The sequence below is a fragment of the Neolamprologus multifasciatus genome, chromosome 1 (assembly GCF_963576455.1).
Source record: "Neolamprologus multifasciatus chromosome 1, fNeoMul1.2, whole genome shotgun sequence".
Lineage (NCBI taxonomy): Eukaryota > Metazoa > Chordata > Actinopteri > Cichliformes > Cichlidae > Neolamprologus > Neolamprologus multifasciatus.
In genome coordinates this window covers 7,817,855-7,838,278 of record NC_140439.1, presented here as the reverse complement: position 1 = coordinate 7,838,278, position 20,424 = coordinate 7,817,855, and the positions used below count along the sequence as shown (strand labels likewise).

Sequence of the window (20,424 nt, the reverse complement as noted above, 5' to 3'; positions counted from 1 at the left end):
CACCTGTTTGACCTCATCATCTGTATAAAAGACACCTGTCCACAGCCTCAACCAGTCAGACTCCAAACTCCGCCATGGCCAAGACCAAAGAGCTTTCGAAGGACACCAGGAAAAGAATTGTAGACCTGCACCAGACTGGGAAGAGTGAATCTACAATAGGCAAGCAGCTTGGTGTGAAAAAATCAACTGTGGGAGCAATCATCAGAAAATGGAAGACATACAAGACCACTGATAATCTCCCTCGATCTGGGGCTCCACGCAAGATCTCATCCCGTGGGGTCAAAATGATCATGAGAACGGTGAGCAAAGATCCCAGAACCACACGGGGGGACCTGGTGAATGACCTGCAGAGAGCTGGGACCAAAGTAACAAAGGTCACCATCAGTAACACACTACAACGGCAGGGAATCAAATCCCGCAGTGCCAGACGTGTTCCGCTGCTGAAGCCAGTGCATGTCCAGGCCCGTCTGAAGTTTGCCAGAGAGCACATGGATGATACAGCAGAGGATTGGGAGAATGTCATGTGGTCAGATGAAACCAAAGTAGAACTTTTTGGTATAAACTCAACTCGTCGTGTTTGGAGGAAGAAGAATACTGAGTTGCATCCCAAGAACACCATACCTACTGTGAAGCATGGGGGTGGAAACATCATGCTATGGGGCTGTTTTTCTGCCAAGGGGACAGGACGACTGATCCGTGTTAAGGACAGAATGAATGGGGCCAAGTATCGTGAGATTTTGAGCCAAAACCTCCTTCCATCAGTGAGAACTTTGAAGATGAAACGAGGCTGGGTCTTCCAACATGACAATGATCCAAAACACACCGCCCGGGCAACAAAGGAGTGGCTCCGTAAGAAGCATTTGAAAGTCCTGGAGTGGCCTAGCCAGTCTCCAGACCTCAACCCCATAGAAAATCTGTGGCGGGAGTTGAAAGTCCGTGTTGCTCGGCGACAGCCCCAAAACATCACTGCTCTTGAGAAGATCTGCATGGAGGAATGGGCCAAAATACCAGCTACTGTGTGTGCAAACCTGGTAAAGACCTATAGTAAACGTTTGACCTCTGTTATTGCCAACACAGGTTATGTTACAAAGTATTGAGTTGTATTTTTGTTATTGACCAAATACTTATTTTCCACCCTGATTTACGAATAAATTCTTTACAAATCCTACCATGTGAATTCATGGATTTTTTTTTTCACATTCTGTCTCTCACAGTTGAAGTGTACCTCTGGTGCAAATTACTGACCTCTGTCATCATTTTAAGTGGGGGAACTTGCACAATCGGTGGCTGACTAAATACTTTTTTGCCCCACTGTATGTTAGAATATAGCAGGTAATTATCCAGTGAATTCATGGTGAGCAAATGGGAAGCATGTGGTGTGCTGCAAGGAAGCAAGGGGACAGTCAGGTAATGGGCTAACTTTTCTGACTCTTCCCAACATTGTCCAGAGTTTATGTGTGAAAACTCTTGGTCTCAGAAACCTACAGTCTTTAATGGGCATCTTGTTTTTTGTCTATCTGTTAAGATTTATCCTCTGAAGAGATTTACTCAGATAAACGTAACCAGAAAATATACTCACTCTAGTTCTTAAGACGCAAAAAAAAAGTCTCAGTACATTTCCTCTTTTCAATTCAACATAGCAGAAAGCTTGCAATTAGGGTCCATTAGACAAACCGCCTATTGAATCACTTTCACACTGACTTTAACCTCCTAAGACCCGAACTCATTCACAGCATGCATTTTTAATTTCTCTTTGATATTTGGGCATTTTGGGACCTGATGAATGTAAAAACAAAGAATTACCAGATTTTTTTTTTACCTAATTTTTGTTTCTAAGAAAAATGAGAGCCACATATGAGGATATTTGTTTAAAATTTAGCAGTATAATGTCCTCGCAAGTGGATATCAGGCCCTTGTAGAGCAAAATTGAGTATTTTGGTCTAAATAACCCAAAATGTGGTGTCCACATATGTGGATGCCAGGTCCTAGGAGGTTAATGCATCACCTGAAATAGCTCTTTTCCACAGAGTTTAATCCTTTAGCCCTATAATAATTCACACCCATTGAAATATTATCCTGTAAATATATCAAAAACCTTGTTTCACATATACAAGCTATGCAGTCAAGTCCATAAGTATTTGACAACAGCACAATTTTTGTAATTTTGCCTCTGTACATCACCATGGTGCATTTTAAACCAAACAAGCAAGATATGATTGAGGAGTTTAACAAAAGTACTGAGTTAACTGTTTAGGAATTACAGTCATATGAATACACAGTCCCCCATTTTTTCACGTGCAAGGCGTGCAATTTTAAATTAAGGAAGCCATTATTAGGCTGAAACCAAAAATATCAAAGGACTATCAAAAGCTTTAGGATTTGCCAAATAAAAAAAAAACTGGTACATTCCCAAATCCAAGGCCTATTAACTTGAAGAGAAGTATAGATTTAGATAAGTTGGGAAAGTCTCTTGGAGCCATTTCTAAACAATCACCCATTCCAAGACCATCAGTTGAAAAAAACAACCAAAAAACCCAGAAAAAAACAAATACTGAACTGAGAGGGTGTCGACTGAGAGTCAGTCCCCACTCCAAAATGACACTTTCAACATCGACTGAAATTTACAGCTGCCCACACGGACAAGCCAATTGCCTTCTAGACGATAGTTTTACGGTCAGATGAGACAAAGACTGAGCTATCTGGCCACAAAGAGATATGTTTGGAGGGGTAAAACTAATGTTTTATAGCAGCTCTCTGCTTGTTGGCAGTAGAATCATCCTCTGGCACTGTTTGTCTGTCAATGATACTGGTAGACTGCACATAATGGATGGAATAATGAATGAGGACGACTACTTTCAAATGTTTCAACTTCACAAATTAATATCTAGATGACTGAAACTTGGACAAAATTGTGTGTTCTAACAGGACAATGGAGGCTTACATTTAGCCTCTGGCATCACCTTCCCAAAGCCCTGACCTCAACTCTACTGAACATTTGTGGACTACACTTAAAAGCCGGTTCTGTGGCAATAAACCAACCAATTTAAATGAACTCAACAAATTCTGCAAAGAAGAGTGATCAAATATCCAGCCAGAATTATGCCAGAAGGCTGTTGACAGCTACCAAAAGCATCTGGCCAAGGTGCAGTTTGCTAAAGGACATTTAGCCAACCAGTGTGGATTAGAAAAAATCCAAAATATATTCAAACTTGTGTACCCAATTCTTGCTTTATAAAGTCATTAAAGATGTATGCCGTACAACCATTCCACCCTGGGAAAACAGCAGTTCAAAGCAATCATTACAAGCCCAGAATGACCATGATATTCATGAGTGTGCGTAAACATCTGAGCACCACTGTATAGAGATGTAATTGGCTGAAAACTAAGGTATTCACAGAAGTCTTGCCAATCTAATAATTAATGAAACATCACTTCATGACATCAAATGGGGTAAATGTGTGAGATTTTCAGTTCGGAAGTCACTGAGCATATAAACCTATACCTATAGCAGGTTTTACCATCTCCAAGCCCTAACAAATAGTAAACGCCAAATTATACCTTTGCAAAAGAAAATGCTACCTCCTTGACAACAAATCCAAGTGAAGTTGTATTGTATATGTAAAAACAGACATTAAATGTTGATGGGCACTTGTTGACCGTTCCACCCCTCAGTCACCCATACATTTTCTGTCTCTGAAATGCAGTTTTGCACAGTCGGGTATGAGCTAAAGCTAAACTCACCTTTTTGCCTTATTAACATTAGCAGGGACAGGCTGAGGAGCTGCAGTCACACAGTCAGACTAATTCCCCTATTCCTAAGAGGGCAGTAGTGATGTATGAGGGGAATGAGATGGGAGGCACAGGTCGATTGGCCAACACTGTCACCATCACACAGTAATGAGATCTCAGGGGGAGGGGGAAAATAGAGAGAGATTCTTCAAACTCCCCTCTCACATAATATACTAATTGGCCTGCACAATATAGGTAAAATGCAGGACATTTTAATGACATTATTAAAACGAATTTCCCTACATGCCTCTGATAAATGGCATTAGTCAGCTGGATTGAGTGTCATGCATGGTCTCAGCATAATGACTGATCATGTATTAGCTACACAATGTGGGGTCTGGGTTAATTTCCCAGACTAGGAATATCTAGGCACTACATGTACTAGGTATTTATTCTAGTTTGGTGAAGGAGTATTTGACCAGTTTGTTCAGAATCCTGATTTTAAACCTTTCCAGCAACTTTGGGGCAAATTTTAAAAAAGAAATCATCATTTAAGAATAATGCCACACCTTCCTGTTGCAGCTAAAGTGGGTTTTTCCTTGCAGGAAATCTTTTGGAAGGATATTAGAGGAGCAGAATAAAGTCCACGGATGGAATTACATGTTCAGGAGCTAGATGCACATTTTTCATGTGCCTAAAAGTACCCATTTTTTAATAAAGTGCATTTCTAATTCCAACATGAAAAAACAAAACAAAACCCACTATGTTAACTAATGTTTTCATATTTCATCATTTATATTCTAAACATTGTTTGATATATTCACCTCTCTGTTATAAAAATTGCACACTGACCGTGACTTCTGGTGTGACAAATATGTATGCTGTAGTTTAATTTTTATATTGTCCTCAAGCATTGTGTGCCTGTGTGTGTGTGTGTGTGCGTGTGTGTGTGTGTGTCATGAGTCTGGAGACAATCCAGAGGCTGAAACTATGTGGAAGGCACTTTGCAAATTACATTGATCTCTCCCTGGACCTGCCTCCTACCTGCTGCTCATCCTAATGCCTGTTTTACAGATGGCTGGGCGAGTGGGGGTGGGTGACAACGACTTCTTTACTTTTTTTTTTTTTATGTCTCCTGTTACTTTCTGGTTCTGTCACTGCATTTACCTCTTTCACTCTCCTGCATTTGCTGCTTTTTGTTTCATCATTCACTTCCCCTACTTCTTGTCCATCACATGCATGCAGATGTCAACCCACAGCACCATATGATACACTTACCCTCCCACTAATCATTTGTATTACTGACATGCTTTCCTCTGTCCTGTCCTAATTACAACATTATTAAGTTTCACGGTGAGGAGCAGCAAGGCGGACGCAAAGTGTGGCTTCACTATGGAACACGGTGGGAAGGTCAAAATAAAGCATGGTTTTTAACCCTGAAAAATGATAGAGTAGATAGTAGTCCTGACATTCCCTGTTGATATTCGGCACTTTCAATGAAATTACAGGAAACCAAATAAAAGCCCACATCCTCACAGGCGGCATATATTGCCTATTGGGGGGGATGTCAGCTTGTGCAGCAACAAATACATCCAACTGCAGCACATTTGCCGGAATTTTGTTGAGATCATGTTTAGGTAGGTTAGAATATCAAAGCCTAATTAGGCTTAATGACTCTCCCATCTCTTGGACAGCAGCCAAGCATATGCACACAGTCTAAAAAATTACACGAAAGCGCTCCATGCAAGCCCATGGGGTCTCTTTATTTACAAATCAAGCTGTAGACATGAGCAGGGCTGGGAGTTGAGCTGTATTTTAAGACTTGAGTTCAGAAGTAAAGTATATTATGAGTAGGCAGCACCAAATCTGAGCAACAAAACACATTTTGAGAAATAAACCTCAAACCCTCAAACGCTTTATAATATAGAGCTTGTTATCTCCTACACATACACACAAAAAAATTTCAACCTGAGTGTTTTGCTCTTTGCTGGTAAAAAGGGGACAAACTGAACAATTAACTCTATTTTACCAAATCGAAAAATACACATAAAATGTAACAGGCAAAGTGCAACCTTAACACCCAGGCAAGATATACCTGCCACGTCTTTGTGTGTGACTAAAGATCTCTAATCAAACAGATACCGTAAATAAAAAACTTCCTGATTCCTCGGATTCTGAAATGTAGTATGTTTTCTTTCTCGTTGACCAGTTGGCTAAAGTGAAAATCTGATGTTTCTGCAGCTCTGTTGGTGGATCCTAGCAATGTTTGTGGTATTTTGGTGACCTCAAGCCACAGCACTCCTCTGGACTGTAAACACTCTCAACCCTCTAACGAGCCTCTGCTGCTACGATTGCCCTGCATGGCCTAGAAATGGCTGCCCTGTTTCATCAGCCCTGAAAATATGATTATATATTATATAAAATATATTATATAAAAAATATGATATATATATTTATATTCAGCAGAATTCATACTGCGCCTCGCTGATTGGACGCATGAACGCGTCATCTACCCGTGAATAGGAGATTAATTTGACATAACAAAAAAGCACAAAGTCACTCTATTTGACCCACCACAGACTTCTGTTTTATACAATAAAATACGCAATATTCAAAATGTACACGGACTCTGACAATTTACTAAAATTAAGCATCTTATTAAGTTTAGACTGTTGGCAGGATCCTCCAAACTTAACATGTCTTAATACCTCTTTTTAAGACAAATGAGTCACAGTATATTTATAGTTAAAGAATAAAGACCATATTTAAATATGGAGGTATCAATACCAAAGTGTCCTAACCACAGAACCTTTTTAAGAGCCAACAGGGAGAAACTCCAGCAGCTGGATTGTAATCTCTCATCTGATTTAAGGAATACTTTCCTAATGCGCTTATTATCTTAACTTCTAGTTTCAGTTGCTATGATTGTGCAAGGTCCATTTTCTTTTTAGTAATATCCATGCCTGACCAAGACGCTTAACTCAAGACAACAAAACAGAACTTCACAAATTTCCCACAATTTTTGTAAAACGTGTTTTGCTTTGCTGACAAACATGTGCTACTGCAGACCAAGTAGTGCTGCAACTTGAGTCTTCGGTTTAATCTCTAGCAGGCAAACAACCATATCTTTAACATGCTTGCTGAAGTGAATGATCAACACTTCTAAGGTCTATGTGTAGATTTAATGGAGTCGATTACAAAGAATTGTAATTTTCATAGCTATAGATATGCAAAGGTTCTGATATTTTTTCAAATGTTAATTTTTTGTGAACCTGAAAACAAAGCGTTTTCCTCTGTATGCTGTTCAGTTGCTATTATATGCAGGCAAACCAGGAAACGTGCCTGGCAGGGCAACAGGTCAATGGGGAGCAGGGTGAGCAGCGAGGGGGAAAGAAGCACACGTGGGCAAAAACTGGCTGAAAATGGTCCAGATTCAATTTTCACCATCTCCATGGCAGCTTCTGCCTGGTTAGAGGATACGAAGGAGGAGCGAACCACATGAACCGTGTTGTAATGAAGCATGCAACCTATCTTCAGAGGATGTGGCAAGGTTTTTTGTTTCTGTGTCTGTGTGTCAGGTGGGATATTCCAGGTTCAGGAACTTACCTCTGCAGATGGTGCCATTGCCCACGTAGCCTGGCTTGCAGGTACACAGATGTCCCCTGATGGTGTTGGTGCAGATGGCGTTCTCATCACACAAATCCTGGCCGCTGGCGCACTCGTCATGCTCTGAGGGAGAAACCGACAGAGAGGAACTTCACATAGAGAATAGAGTGTGTGTGTGTGTTTGCGACTTTGCTGTGTGTGAAAGATGGAGGGGTCATTTCTTTTTGAGCCGAGAGGCCACCCAATCGCTGCGCTCTGAGAGGACAGTCAACCGGCTGCTTGGCTCAGAATGAGAAGCCATAGCTGAGCCTTTCTTCTGTCAACAGCCACCTCTCTGAGCAACCATGTTTTCAAACACCAGTTATGCTTGGCATGCTCAAAATGGACTTGAAGTGGATTCTCGAAGGTGACTTCAAACAAACACGCAAGCTTGCTTTCGTTCCAAGCCTGCTTTTACTTAAAAACTACCGCCCATGGTGGAGAGGCAACAGCTGACACATGGCAGGTGTGCTGACTAATTACTGAGCATCAGAATTAATTAGCCTAATGATTTTGGCTTGGACACTGATGACTTGCTAGACACAATATCGAAAATATACCATCTCTTTACTTTAACATGTAAACACTTTGAGTTTTCCAGAAAGAGAATCCTTGACTCTACTAGTTGAAAACAGTTGCTTAAAGTGTTGCAGTATTTGTACTACAACATGGGACAGAGTGATTAGACAGTAGGCTAACAGCATGGGCTGCTTCTGTTTTGTTTCTGTTTCTTTCCCATTGCCAGAAGAGATTTTTTTGTTATTATGAAGACAAAGCAGAAAGAAAAAAAGAAAAACAGTTTCCTTTTCCACCCATAAAAACTCTGCCAAAAACCTGCTCACTGCAATCAACGCTCTGCATCCCGGCAATGAGACAAGGTGAATGTCCCTACCGCTGAGTATGTGACAAATTCAGTACAAGAACATTATCACAGATAATGCGGGGAATATAATTAAAGCATGATATGGCCAGAACATATATAAGCCGTCTCGAGCAGGGCTGTCAGACTCATTGTAGTTCACACAGAGCTGGGTTTGATCTTGAGTGGGCTGTCAGATTAAAACCGGGACAAAACAGCATGTTTTAAAAGTGTGCAGGAGTACAAGTACATTCTGAGAATGAACCAATTTAATCACTTTGTCTAAGTCTTGATTTTGATCTTATTTTTACTGCTGTTATTGCTTTATTGTTTTCATATTTATTAGTGGAGTTTGGAGGCCTATAATAATAATAATAATAATAATGGATTGCATTTATATAACGCTTTTCGGGGCCCTCAAAGCGCTGTACAATACCACTATTCATTCACTCTCACATTCACACACTGGTGGAGGCAGCTACAGTTGTAGCCACAGCTGCCCTGGGGCAGACTGACAGAAGCGAGGCTGCCATATCGCGCCATCGGCCCCTCTGGTCAACATCAGTAGGCGGTAGGTGAAGTGTCTTGCCCAAGGACACAACGACCGAGACTGTCTGAGGGCTTGAACCGGCAACCTTCCGGTTACAAGACGAACTACCAACTCTTTGAGCCACGATGTACCCCACCTCTTGTCCTATGACAGCTGGGATAAGCTTCAGCCCACCCATAACTCTGAATTGGATTAGTGGAAGAAAATTTAATGGATGGCTGGATGTATAGTTGAGTTTAGAGTTACAGCAGCCCTGCTTTGCAGAGAAATATGAACCCTATGGCTCTCTAGGAGGTTTGGTTTGTGCACCTTTTCCACATTTTGTTTGACATGTTACCCTCCTCTTCACAAAGCCATCCTGTGCATGGGATTGGGCTGTTTAGTGGGCTGTTTATGGCTTGAGGGCCAAATGTTTGACACTTGGATCTAGTACTTACAGTCGGGGTGACAAATCTAGTCCCTGATTGCGTTCAATATATCAGTTTAGAACAATATGAAGATATATTCATGATTGCATTTTTTTTGTAATGTGCTCTAATTTGTCAAAATTATTTAACAATATGATGATCAAAACAATTGTCAGCTTAAATGTGTAGCTCTGAATGAACGAGTGGAGGTGCATTGATCCAATCACAACACAGAAAGTGTCCTTACAGCAGCTGATGATAATGACAGCAAGCATGACTTCTGTCATGATCAAACCCTTGAAAGAGAAATTATTGCCTTATTCACTCATTCTTTGACTCAAATAAAGTGGCAAACAATATTCTATGACCGCAAAACTGAGACAATTTTTTGTAATAGAAAACTTGCAAGGTCAGCATTATGAAAATATGGACAGTTTTGTTAGAATCGTGAAATGCTGACTTACTAATAAAATAGTAAGTGCTGCGAGTAACGTACAATCTCAGGGTCGGTGTTTTATATTCTGCTGGGTACCATGAACTGCTCTCTTGACTTTTATATGTTTGCTCTTAGATAGAGGCCTGGGGGAAAAGGAAAGGGATTTAGTACTGCAGGCAGTGTATGATTAACCACCACTAAGAGACCTTCCACTAAACGGGAAATCCATTTCACTTCTCTGGCAGCGTAGTTCAAATGTAACTGCATAGCCGAAGTTTAACTTTGGACTTTTCACATCTTTGATGGTTCGCTGCATTTGCTAAACATAAAAAATATTTTATATGATACAAAGTAACACAGGTAGCTTTTGTGGTAGCTTAGCAAATTATGAATGCACCATATTTTATTGTAAAAAAGGCTATTTTTTGGATCTGATTGAGATACTATGGTAGTGATTTCTGTATTACAATGTAGGCGTTTCTGGTTTGTCGTCCTTTTTGACCCGAGTGACTAAAATGTAAGAAAAACAGAGTCCCATGGTATATATTAAAGGCATGTGAAACTAGCTGTTGCGACCTTAAACTCAACACCATGAGTTCACTTAGAGCGTAGTTCTCATTTTCCATAACAACAACAACAATCTTTATTTATAGAGCACATTTAAAAACCAGCGGTATACCAAAGTGCTTAACATAAGAGACAGAGAAGTAACACGAGTATTATAATGCCTTAGCAAAGTATCAAATATACTCACAGGTCAATGCCACTAATACACAGGGGTAATATAAATTGCATATCAAATAAAAACATAATAAAAGCACAAGCCATAAAAAAAAATATGTATAAGAAAAAATAGAGTGAGTCTAAAAGTCAGGTGCGAGCATTAACAAGCAGGAAAGGCGAGATTAAACAAATAGGTTTTTAACCGTGATTTAAAAGATTGGATGGAATCAGACGCCCGGATCACAATCGGAAGGTTATTCCACAACTCTAGACTTCAGCCGAGATCAAGGCTGCACCAAGAGTGAGAAGCAGCAAATTTGATTATGACACTATTAGTGGTTTTAAAACATTTACATTTGTTATTTTATGATCTGATGCACTGATCTTGGCAAGTCAGCCCCCTGGCAGTTTCTGTGCTTACTATGCATTTCCCTCTGGGATCAATACAATCTTCTCTTATTCTTATTTTTATTTTTTTAAGAACAGCTCAGCTGTAGTCTTCCAAAAGTAGGCTAACTTAACCACGTGCAGGATATTTTCAAACTTAAGCTGTATGCTAAGGAGAGATCATTTTTCTTTCAATTTGAAACAGAGAATTTCTCCTTCTTTGTAATGTGTTTCATAGTAACCTGTGTGGCTCAGAGACCTGACAGGTTACCTCCATGATACTTGGAGACTAGAGCTTCTCTCAAATCCTAATAAAAAGAAGCATAATGAGGGAATACTTCCCAGTTTTCCCCCTGTTCCATTCACGACAGAGCTGACACCAGACCTGCTGGACTCACCAGTGTGCTGATGTATAACTGCCCATCACAGCTAAGGCTGTTGTTTACAGCAAATCAAACTGCAACGTTTATTAGGACCTTTCACCCATACCTATTCTCCACAAATTAATAAACCTTGTGCGTAGCACACATAGAATATATTATTTAGGTTTATTTAAATTGCTGATGTAACATTTATGCACACCGATGTGCTCAAAAATTCTAAAACTGAACCTAAAGTCACAGCACAGCTTTTTTTTCAAAACACTATAGAAGATTTTTGTGTTCAGTTCCAAAGGAGCCAAAGGTGACACTTGTCACTTGTTGAAATGTTCAGGTGTCACAGTTAAGCCACTGCGTTATGATATTGAGGCAGCATAGACAGGTGAAAATGCACTAGAAAGCAGAAGCTTCTTACTTACTATGAAATGTCAAAAGACCTACCGTAAAAAAAGGCATATATTTTTATCTCTGCTACTGAGGTGACAGATACATTTCTGCAACAGGAAAGAAATGTCTGATTGTCGTGTCACACTGTTAAAAGCAAATGAGCAACTGCTTGGTTGAGCTCCTGTTTCTTTAAACCGCACCGGCATGCTGCAGCGTTTTAAACGCCACAGAATTAACATGTTACACACATGTTACACTAACGAGACCCACTCTGACAGGCCTGTGTTACGGTTGATCTTGGGGCATCATAACCCGGTGGTTGCTGTGTAGTTGAAAAGAACTAAATTATAACAACATGAAATGATAATCACAGGTGTCAAGTCAAAAATCACACCAAAGTTCCTAAAACTGGGTGAAAGTAAGAAGCTCAAAGACCATGGTCACTGTCACACCCATGTAGAAGGTTGGGTTGCCCAAATAAAATAACTTCTTCATTTATGATCATGTATCTCTGAGAGTGTTCACCAGAGAACAGAAATAAAAACACTGATATTGATTTGTACTGGCAGATATATCTGGAGATTACCTGGAACGCAGTGAAGTAGATGTGCTTTTTAAAAGTAAGTGCAGAAGGAAGTGTGGTGGCAGATTTCTTTTCTCATGTATTAATCACATCTTTAATCATATCACATTAGTTAGTAATATCACTTTCTCACTGTACTATAGTAAGAGCACTCCTGTCACTAGTTTGCATGCATGTGGAATGTTAACACAGTGAGGCCATTGTAATGGGAGACGTTAAACAGATAGTGGGAGTCCTTTTGCTTATCAGGGATGTAAATCTTTAGGTGACGGCCAAGCAGAAAACAAGGTCATAATTCTCTCTGTGAGGGAGGAGGTATAGCCCCCCCCCCGCCCGTGAGAGGGGCCAACATGTAAGAGTTTGTGGAATGTTCTTTGTCTGTGTGTCTGTATATAAGATGTAAAGGCGGTGGCCACAATTCAGAGATGGTCCTGGTGTTTCACTGGGATGCTCTCTCCACATTGCAATGTGTTTATTAAGCCCATTTCAAATCAAGCTTGCTGGGTGTGTTGCAGATTATTGTTAATTTTTCCACGACAGAAGCATAGGCTGATGAGGACAAATTTTTGTATGAAAAAAATGTATGAAATCTAAAGTTTTTGTCAGAAATCCTAAGCATTTTTTAAACAGTGTGGAGTGAGGAATTTTCAACGCAGCATTTCTGGACATAGTCATTTTGTATGAAAAGCATAAATTATATATATCTATTTGCACATGATAATTTCAGAGAAAAAAAACAAACAAAAATTACCAGCTTCATATTATCAGCCACCTGAAAAACTGACCTTTTTATTGAACCTTAACACAAACCACTGCTGTGCAATGATTTAACTTCAACTGCGTAATCTCAAAGTTTCATCAAGTTAAAAATGAGGGTTAGCTTCTGATTTACACACAGTATCATAACTTCAGCACAGGTTTGAGCTGTCACTTGAGAAAGCATCATACCAAAAACAAAACCAGTTTAGACTTAAGAAAAAGAATTGTTGATGCTTACAAAGAGGGAGATACGCAAAGTTATCACAGTGTTTCCAAGTACCAAGAACTAGAGTGAGAAATTCACAGAAACCCAGACAGAACAAACCTGGCAGAGGTAGGAAGCAAAAGATTTCAAAGGCTCTGGAAAGGAAACTAGTGAGAGATGTGTCTAAAGACAATCACTACCGCGAGGTCGCAGACCAAAAAACCTCCACTTCTGCATAAGAGACATCTTTAAGACTGCAGTATGTTTAACATAACCTGGAGAAAGGTTATCCATACGGGAAGAGGAAACCAGAGCTCTTTGCCCACAAGAAAGCAAAAAGTAAGGAGAGGCATATAAAAGACATATAACCCAAAGATCACGGTCCATACAGTGAAACATGGTGGTGGGATTATTATTATTATTATTATTATTATTATTATTATTATTATTATGTGGGGATGGTTCAGTGCATCTTTAAATGAGAATCTCATCAAGCTCTTCCAGCACAACAACAACCCAAAAAGTACATCGATCCGAGGGAAGAACCCTGATTTTGTGACATTACTTTAGATTCTGTGAAGTAAAAGTAAAATAATGTAAGCATCTAAAATAAAGGTTGTGTTTAAAATTCCTTGCTCTATTTAAAAGCACTTGGGAGAGAAAGAAGAGGACCCAATATATAACCTAAAGGTACTCCACAACTAACTGGGTACATAGATGCCAAATACTGTCCAAAATGGAAAGAGAAACTCTTAACTGAGAAATATGACTGGAGCTATTTAAGGGCTTTCTCTCTAATGCCTACAACACAATCCAAAATGTGTCAGGACAACGCCATGATCTACGTCGTCAAAAAGCATGATGGCAACAGAACTACTATCATCAACAGTTAAAAGTGGGCCATTAAAAAAAATCATAAAAGGGTGGTTTCTGTGCTGCGTTATGAATTGTTGGAATGATGTCTGTCATTTATAAATGTGAGATTAATCAATCTTTGGCAACATGTTATTGATTTATGTCCTACTGCTGAGCTTATCACACTGATTAAGCTTTAGTGAATACATCTTCAATTAGAATCTAACATGATTTAAGATGATTATAAACAATACATTAAAGAGCAGCCTGTGACGGTGCTGTGGTGGGAATTTACAGCCCAGCTGCACTGCGAAAATATCTTTTTATATCAACTGTGTCTTTAAGTGCCAGTCAGTGCCCGGGGCTCACAGCACTCAAAAGATGCACACTCCCTCGAACGCACTCCTCATTAATATGCAAACGCTTTGGTGGGAGTCATGACTAATACATTCGCCTTAATTAATGAGTGGTGCTCATAAAGCCCCGAAGCAAGTCGGCAAAATTATTTTGCTTTTCTCTTCCCAAAGATTTCCTCCTTAGGTTGAGCTGTAAAGTGGAGGTGAGTGTTAACAGTGCTTGTGGTATGTGTTAGAGTTTATGTGAAGGGATATGAAAAGTAGTCGACATTGATGGCAGGAAGAGTCGCGGGATTAAAAATTCAGGGTTCTAATAGCTGTGAGCTAATGGCGGTGAGAGCAACACAATCCACACTGATGGACACAGCTGCTTATTAAAGCTGTTTAATGTCTGCTGGCCAGTTTAAAATTATAAAGTGAAAGCCAACACTGACAGATAATGAGTAAGTGAAGAACTGACAAGCTGTAATAAATCCTAAAACACACTTAAAGGCTCTATTTTTGTGGCATTGGGATGGCGAGTTGGAGAAACCCTTCGACCTTTTGGGGGTTTTGTGGTCCTTAAATTTCACTTTGCCTGTCTGTGCAGTGTTTTTGTTCGACTCGAACAATGCTACAGGTAGCAAGGGAGGCCAAACAGATGGGAGGTTCATTCAAATGAGGCTGCAGAAAGCTAACTGTTGGTGGAAATCGTGCCAGAAATTGTGCTGAGAAAAGAAGCATGTCCCCTGGTGCGAATTCAATTTGCTGCCAATCTGATGATTGTATCAACAACAGCCAACAATAAATTGTGTATCAAAAGTATTTACATTTACAGCAAGAGTTGGACTCATTGTTGCACTTTCCTGCAAATCGAAAAAAGTGATCACAGTTACCTGTTATTGACAGCATTTTTCTTTTAAAATTCGAATTTAATTATTTAATATCTCATCTGTGCTGGTTATGACGACTTTGTATTTATTCAACAATAAAACCCTGCAAGTGTGCGTCTAAAACAGCTGCTTCAGAAAGCCTACACAGTCTGTGCTTTGCACTTGTCGTTGCACTTACTGAAATAGAGCCTTTGCTCTTTAGATTTATTGTGCGTTTTTCCCCCCAAAACCTCGGGGACTTCTTTGTACAAGAGTACAGAGAGTAATGTCATATATATTTCTAGTGCCATTACACTGGAAAAATGTGGTTGTGGATCTTTGACTACCTTCTACTGCTATGGACTGGTACTTAAACAGTGATTTTCTAGTCTTCCCACTCAAAGTGCTTTTATACTACATTCACACAGTTTTGGTTTTTTAAATTCTAGTCACTTCTGTGCTTTAACCCATTGTGCACACTTATACACAATCATATACATCAGGGGCAATTCTGGGGTTCAGTGTCTCACCCAAGTACACTTTAGCACGCAGACCTGGGGAGACGGGGGCTCAAACCACTGCTGCCCTCTAGCTGGGTGTGAACGAGCATAAACAATTTTTGTTGTACATGAAAACAACATTCCTGCATCCCAGATGGTCCAATTCGTTATACAGTTGGCAATGTTTTTGGCTTTTCTGTTTCCAAAATTTCTGGCAAGGTGACCATGCTTATACCATATACAGTTAACAAGAGAACACTTGCAGTGTGTTGCTCATACCTGAGACATTTTACTGTAGTCAGAAGCAGCTCTAGTGTGGAAATAAAACCAGCAGGGAGTGGAAGCTGCTTATTTGCTGGGTCTTTTTGTCAGCAGGGGGATGAGCATGCACTGTTTTGAGGTCACAAGAGGCTATAAACCTGAACGGCTCACTCTGATCTCTGCTTTCTGAGTTATGGAGGAAGGACAGAAATGTGACCCTTTTGTGGGAAAACATTATTGTGCATAGTGTCCCCCTTTTTAGAGACCCAGTATAGGGTTTTGATGGCTAATTTTCTGAGTTCATGGAACAAGAGTTCATGAAGAAATAAATGGTGATTTGTGCAAGGTTTGGGGTCTATTTTTTTAACTGGCAAGACTATTTTGGGTTTCAACAATTTTAAAGTGGAAAAATATAGAAGGGTGCCATTCAAAAAAATTTGACAGCCAAAGGGATTTCAGCTCTCAGGTAACTTTTACCAAAGTCACAGACATTTAATAGGTTTGGACTTGGTGATTACAACTCCTATTAAACACTCCTCAAACCTTCTCTCAACAATCAGCAGCCACTTTATGCTCTGAAATTTGTAATTGTTGATGCCAACAAAGCAAAAGACCATAAAAAAGCAAGCACTTGGCAACAGTGGGAAGGAAAAACTCCATTTTAACAGGAAGAAACTTCTGACAGAACCAGTCTCATCATCTGCCGCGACCGGCTGGAGGTGAAGGAGGAACCAGCAAGAGTAACAATAACTGTGGGAAGTTTTGAACAAGACTGCTACAACTTTTGCATGGAAAGGCTCATACGTGCCGAGGTGTCAGTACCAGTTGTGTCTTACATTCCTCGAATGTTCTGTATATGCTTTGAATTTTATCATTGCACAGCTAGCCTATGTATCAGTCTTCACCAGCTTCCTCCATGTTTATTTATTTATTTTTTAGATTGCAGGTATACCCTGCATGCCTCTTCACAAGTCAAGTCTATTTTCTTGTGACTCATGCATGTAACTACATGAATTGCATACTGAGCTATGAGTGCTGCCAAAAAGTGCTGGAGTGCACAGCAGGCCTCTGGATGAATGTTCTGTGTCAGATGCATGAATGACTTTTAACTGATGCTACTTTTGCTGCTGATGCTGCTTTCACTATGCAGCTTGTGTGGAGGTTTGAACCTTCTGTCTCGGCACTGCTACTTTTTTCTTGTGTCTGCCATCAAAAAGGAAAAAGTTAAAGTAGTAGATAAAAGTTTTTGGCAGCAGTTCACGACTTCATAAATACACCTTGCATTGAGTTACTACACAATAGAGTTCTTTAGACATCACTAACAAATATCACTGATTAGAAAGACGCACAATGGAGGGATCAAATAACAGAAAAAAAGGATAACTTGAATTACTTTGGTAAAATTGTGTTCCATGTGCTCAATAAATCAACACCAAACAGTAAATGAAAAACCGAATCTTGACTATCACACAGCACTCAAAATGGAAAATCCAAGGAAATACTTTTCATACTGGTTGTAATCAGCCTGGAAGCTCATAGTAGGCTGTTTTCTCCTGGGAAATCGTTTTGTGCATCTACTTTTGGACAGATTTTTGCATTGCAGAAAAAGAATCCTGACAAAAAGAAAACACAAATGAATCCACAATGTATGAGAGTTCATATAATCTCCAAAGCAATGACTACTCTGCTACTGAATTTTTTAAACTATTTATTAGCAATTAATTTAACTGCATTTTAATATAATTTCCAATGCTCCTATTTTGTTAAGCTAACACTGGCTAATATGGGAACTGTATTTTAATGTATTTACATCTACCGGCTGTGGCAACTCTTATTCACTGATAACCATCAGTGGTCAGTTATAGTATCAGTTACAATATACAGTATCTGTATATAGTATTCGTTATAAAAGAGTTTATTCAGTACAAGAATCTGTTCACTAATAAATGTTTCACTGGAACATCATAACACTGGTGTAGATACTTCAGTGATTCTCCAGGAGACAGCAGCTTAATATGAGCATGCTGTACATCTATATCAGATGACTCTAATTAGTGATGATTATAGAGTGATGTGGTGTCAGATCTGGACATGCTGAGGTGAAATCCCAAAGCACTGGGCTAATGATGCATAATGGCTGATCATCAGAGTCACGGACAGTGGCCGCAGCACTCACGGAGACTTCTGCACTGTCAACAGATGCTAATAGGCAGATCAGAGGCAGAGGTTATTTTCCCATTTTGATAAGAAAATAACATGTTTTTCAGCAAAACTAGAGTTATTTGAACAAAAAAAGTGAATGAGTCACAATGACATGAACACTAAACATTTGCATTATTTAAAAAATCCACATGTAGAGTATTTCCTCTTACAAAGAAACAAATCTTCAGGGAGGCCTTTTTGAAAATGGAGACTGCCAAGTTAGAAACTTGGTGCAATAAACCTGAATACATCCATGATCTAAACTTTATCAGGCTCCACATAAAAAAAATATCAGAAATTATTTATAATATGATTGTGTGACTTTAAAAAGATTGAAAAGACTAAGAGCAACTAAAAATCAGTGGATGCACAGCTGCAATGCTGATCAGGTAGAACAAGTTACAGGACTACAAATCACAGTTGCTGTCTGAAGGTGCTCTTTAGCACATACTGCATGATAAAACTTTAAAAGGCCTGATGAATAAATACTGGGGGCAGATTCTTTAGTCAGTTGAGACTATGACACATTTGCTCAGCTAGGATCCATCCTGCTTACTGTCACTCTGGCCAGCACTCCAGTGAATGCATAGTCCTGACAGTGCAGGTGGGAGTATGATGAAATGGGGCAGCATAAGTACAAAAGGTGCTGGAGCGATGACATTTACAGATGGCACCATGAATGCCTGTTGGATGTACCAAAATGCTGGCTGACAAGTTGAGTCCCAATTTCGCCTTCGCAGAGGAAGAACATTCAAGCACGATAATGATCCAAAGCACACTGTCAAAATCACACAACAGTTTCTGAAAATGAAAAAAGGGAAACTATGACATGGGCAGATCTCATGACATAAATCCAGCACAATACCTTTGTGGTATTTTAGACACCTCTGGCAAAAATGTCTGTGAATAATAGTAGCACATACATCTGAAATGTATGCAGTGTTTATACAGAAGAAGGACTCACATACAGGAGACCTGGACAAGGCCGTAGATTGTTCCCAACCCATCAGCAGGACTGCAAGGAGGAACAGCATGAGCGCTGCCAGAGATACAGAATGACCTCCCACAGGCCACTGGTGTAACCCAACTAATCAAGCATTCAGAAACATGAGATGTCCTTTAGCAGGCGCTGTGCTTGTTCTCTGCTCACCATGCCACCTGATTGGCATTTCCAAAAGAATACCTGAACTGTCAGGACCACCACTGGCTCTCTGTGCTTTTCACAGATGAGAGCAGGTTCACCCTGATTACGTGACAGACATGAAAGGGTCCGGAGAAGCTGTTAAGAACGTTGCGCTGCCTATAACATCTTTCAGCAGTGGGTCCTAGGTTCATCCTAGGGCATGACATTGGTGACATGACAAGGTTGCACCTGAGACTGCCTGGGTGCTCAGTGATGGTATGGTTCAGATCTGATAGGAGATCCCCTAGGACACCATCCATTTTCTCGTTAGGAGCTTTACAAACTACCAATTCACATTTTAAGTTGCTACAATGAAATTTCGGTAACATGGCCTAGCCTGCCGAATCATTTTTTCCCTTTGATTTTTGGGGTGTCTTTAAACTTCGCTCACTGTAAGTTGATAATTTTCATTTCCATCAGACAATGTGGCATCTTTTCATTCCTAAAAATCATTACCCAGTTCACATCAGGATAGATATTCAGCATGATCCTTTCCCCCCTTATTGTGATCTCATTGTGTTTTCTAAGTGTGCCAATACTTTCTTTTTTTCTTAGCAGTTTATATACATGATGAGCCACGTTCTTTCTTCAAGACTGAGTGGGCACTGTTCTGCTGCTATGATCTCCAGCATCAAAGACCTTAGACACATTCAGTTGTAATTAGTGTTCACGGTGAAGTGAAAGCCCACAGGCCCAGCTCAAAAAGCTCAACAAACTGACTAAAATTAAGGCTGGCAAACTGTAAGCAAACTAGATCAGGCATAATGTCATTGAGGATATAGTGTGCAGCACAGTTTTACCATATTTTCAAGATTTAAAGATGATTTTGTCACTTTGATAATCAGGTGAGAAGTTTTTCAAATTGTTTTTCTTTTTTGCATTTTATATATTTAATCTTTATCCTTCAAGCTTGGGTGCTGCGCCAAACCCATGCTTCTGCACAGAGATCACGGATGTTGTTCCTGGGATCTGATGGAGACACTCACCTACCTTGGACCACTGTCCTAGTGTCCTATCTAAAAGTGTGCCTTCACCCTCCACATTTTCTCAAGCTCTCAATTCAATTCAATTCAATTTTATTTATACAAATCACAACAGTTCCCTCAAGGTGCTTTATATTGTAAGGTAGACCCTACAACAGGGGTAGGCAACGCCAGGCCTCGAGT

General features: G+C 39.9%; 1 protein-coding gene across 2 annotated transcripts in view; it reads right to left on the bottom strand.

The window, feature by feature from the left end:
- LOC146525257 (protein kinase C-binding protein NELL1-like) overlaps positions 1-20,424 on the bottom strand; it is a 788,406-nt gene that overhangs the window by 572,834 nt on the left and 195,148 nt on the right. For both annotated transcript variants that reach the window (XR_014876049.1, XM_085172545.1), the window contains exon 14: positions 7,336-7,458. Coding sequence is in view for 1 of the 2 variants with exons in the window: in XM_085172545.1 (XP_085028671.1) it covers positions 7,336-7,458 (123 nt within the window). In the remaining variant the exon portion in view is untranslated. The remainder of the gene's footprint in view (positions 1-7,335; positions 7,459-20,424) is intronic.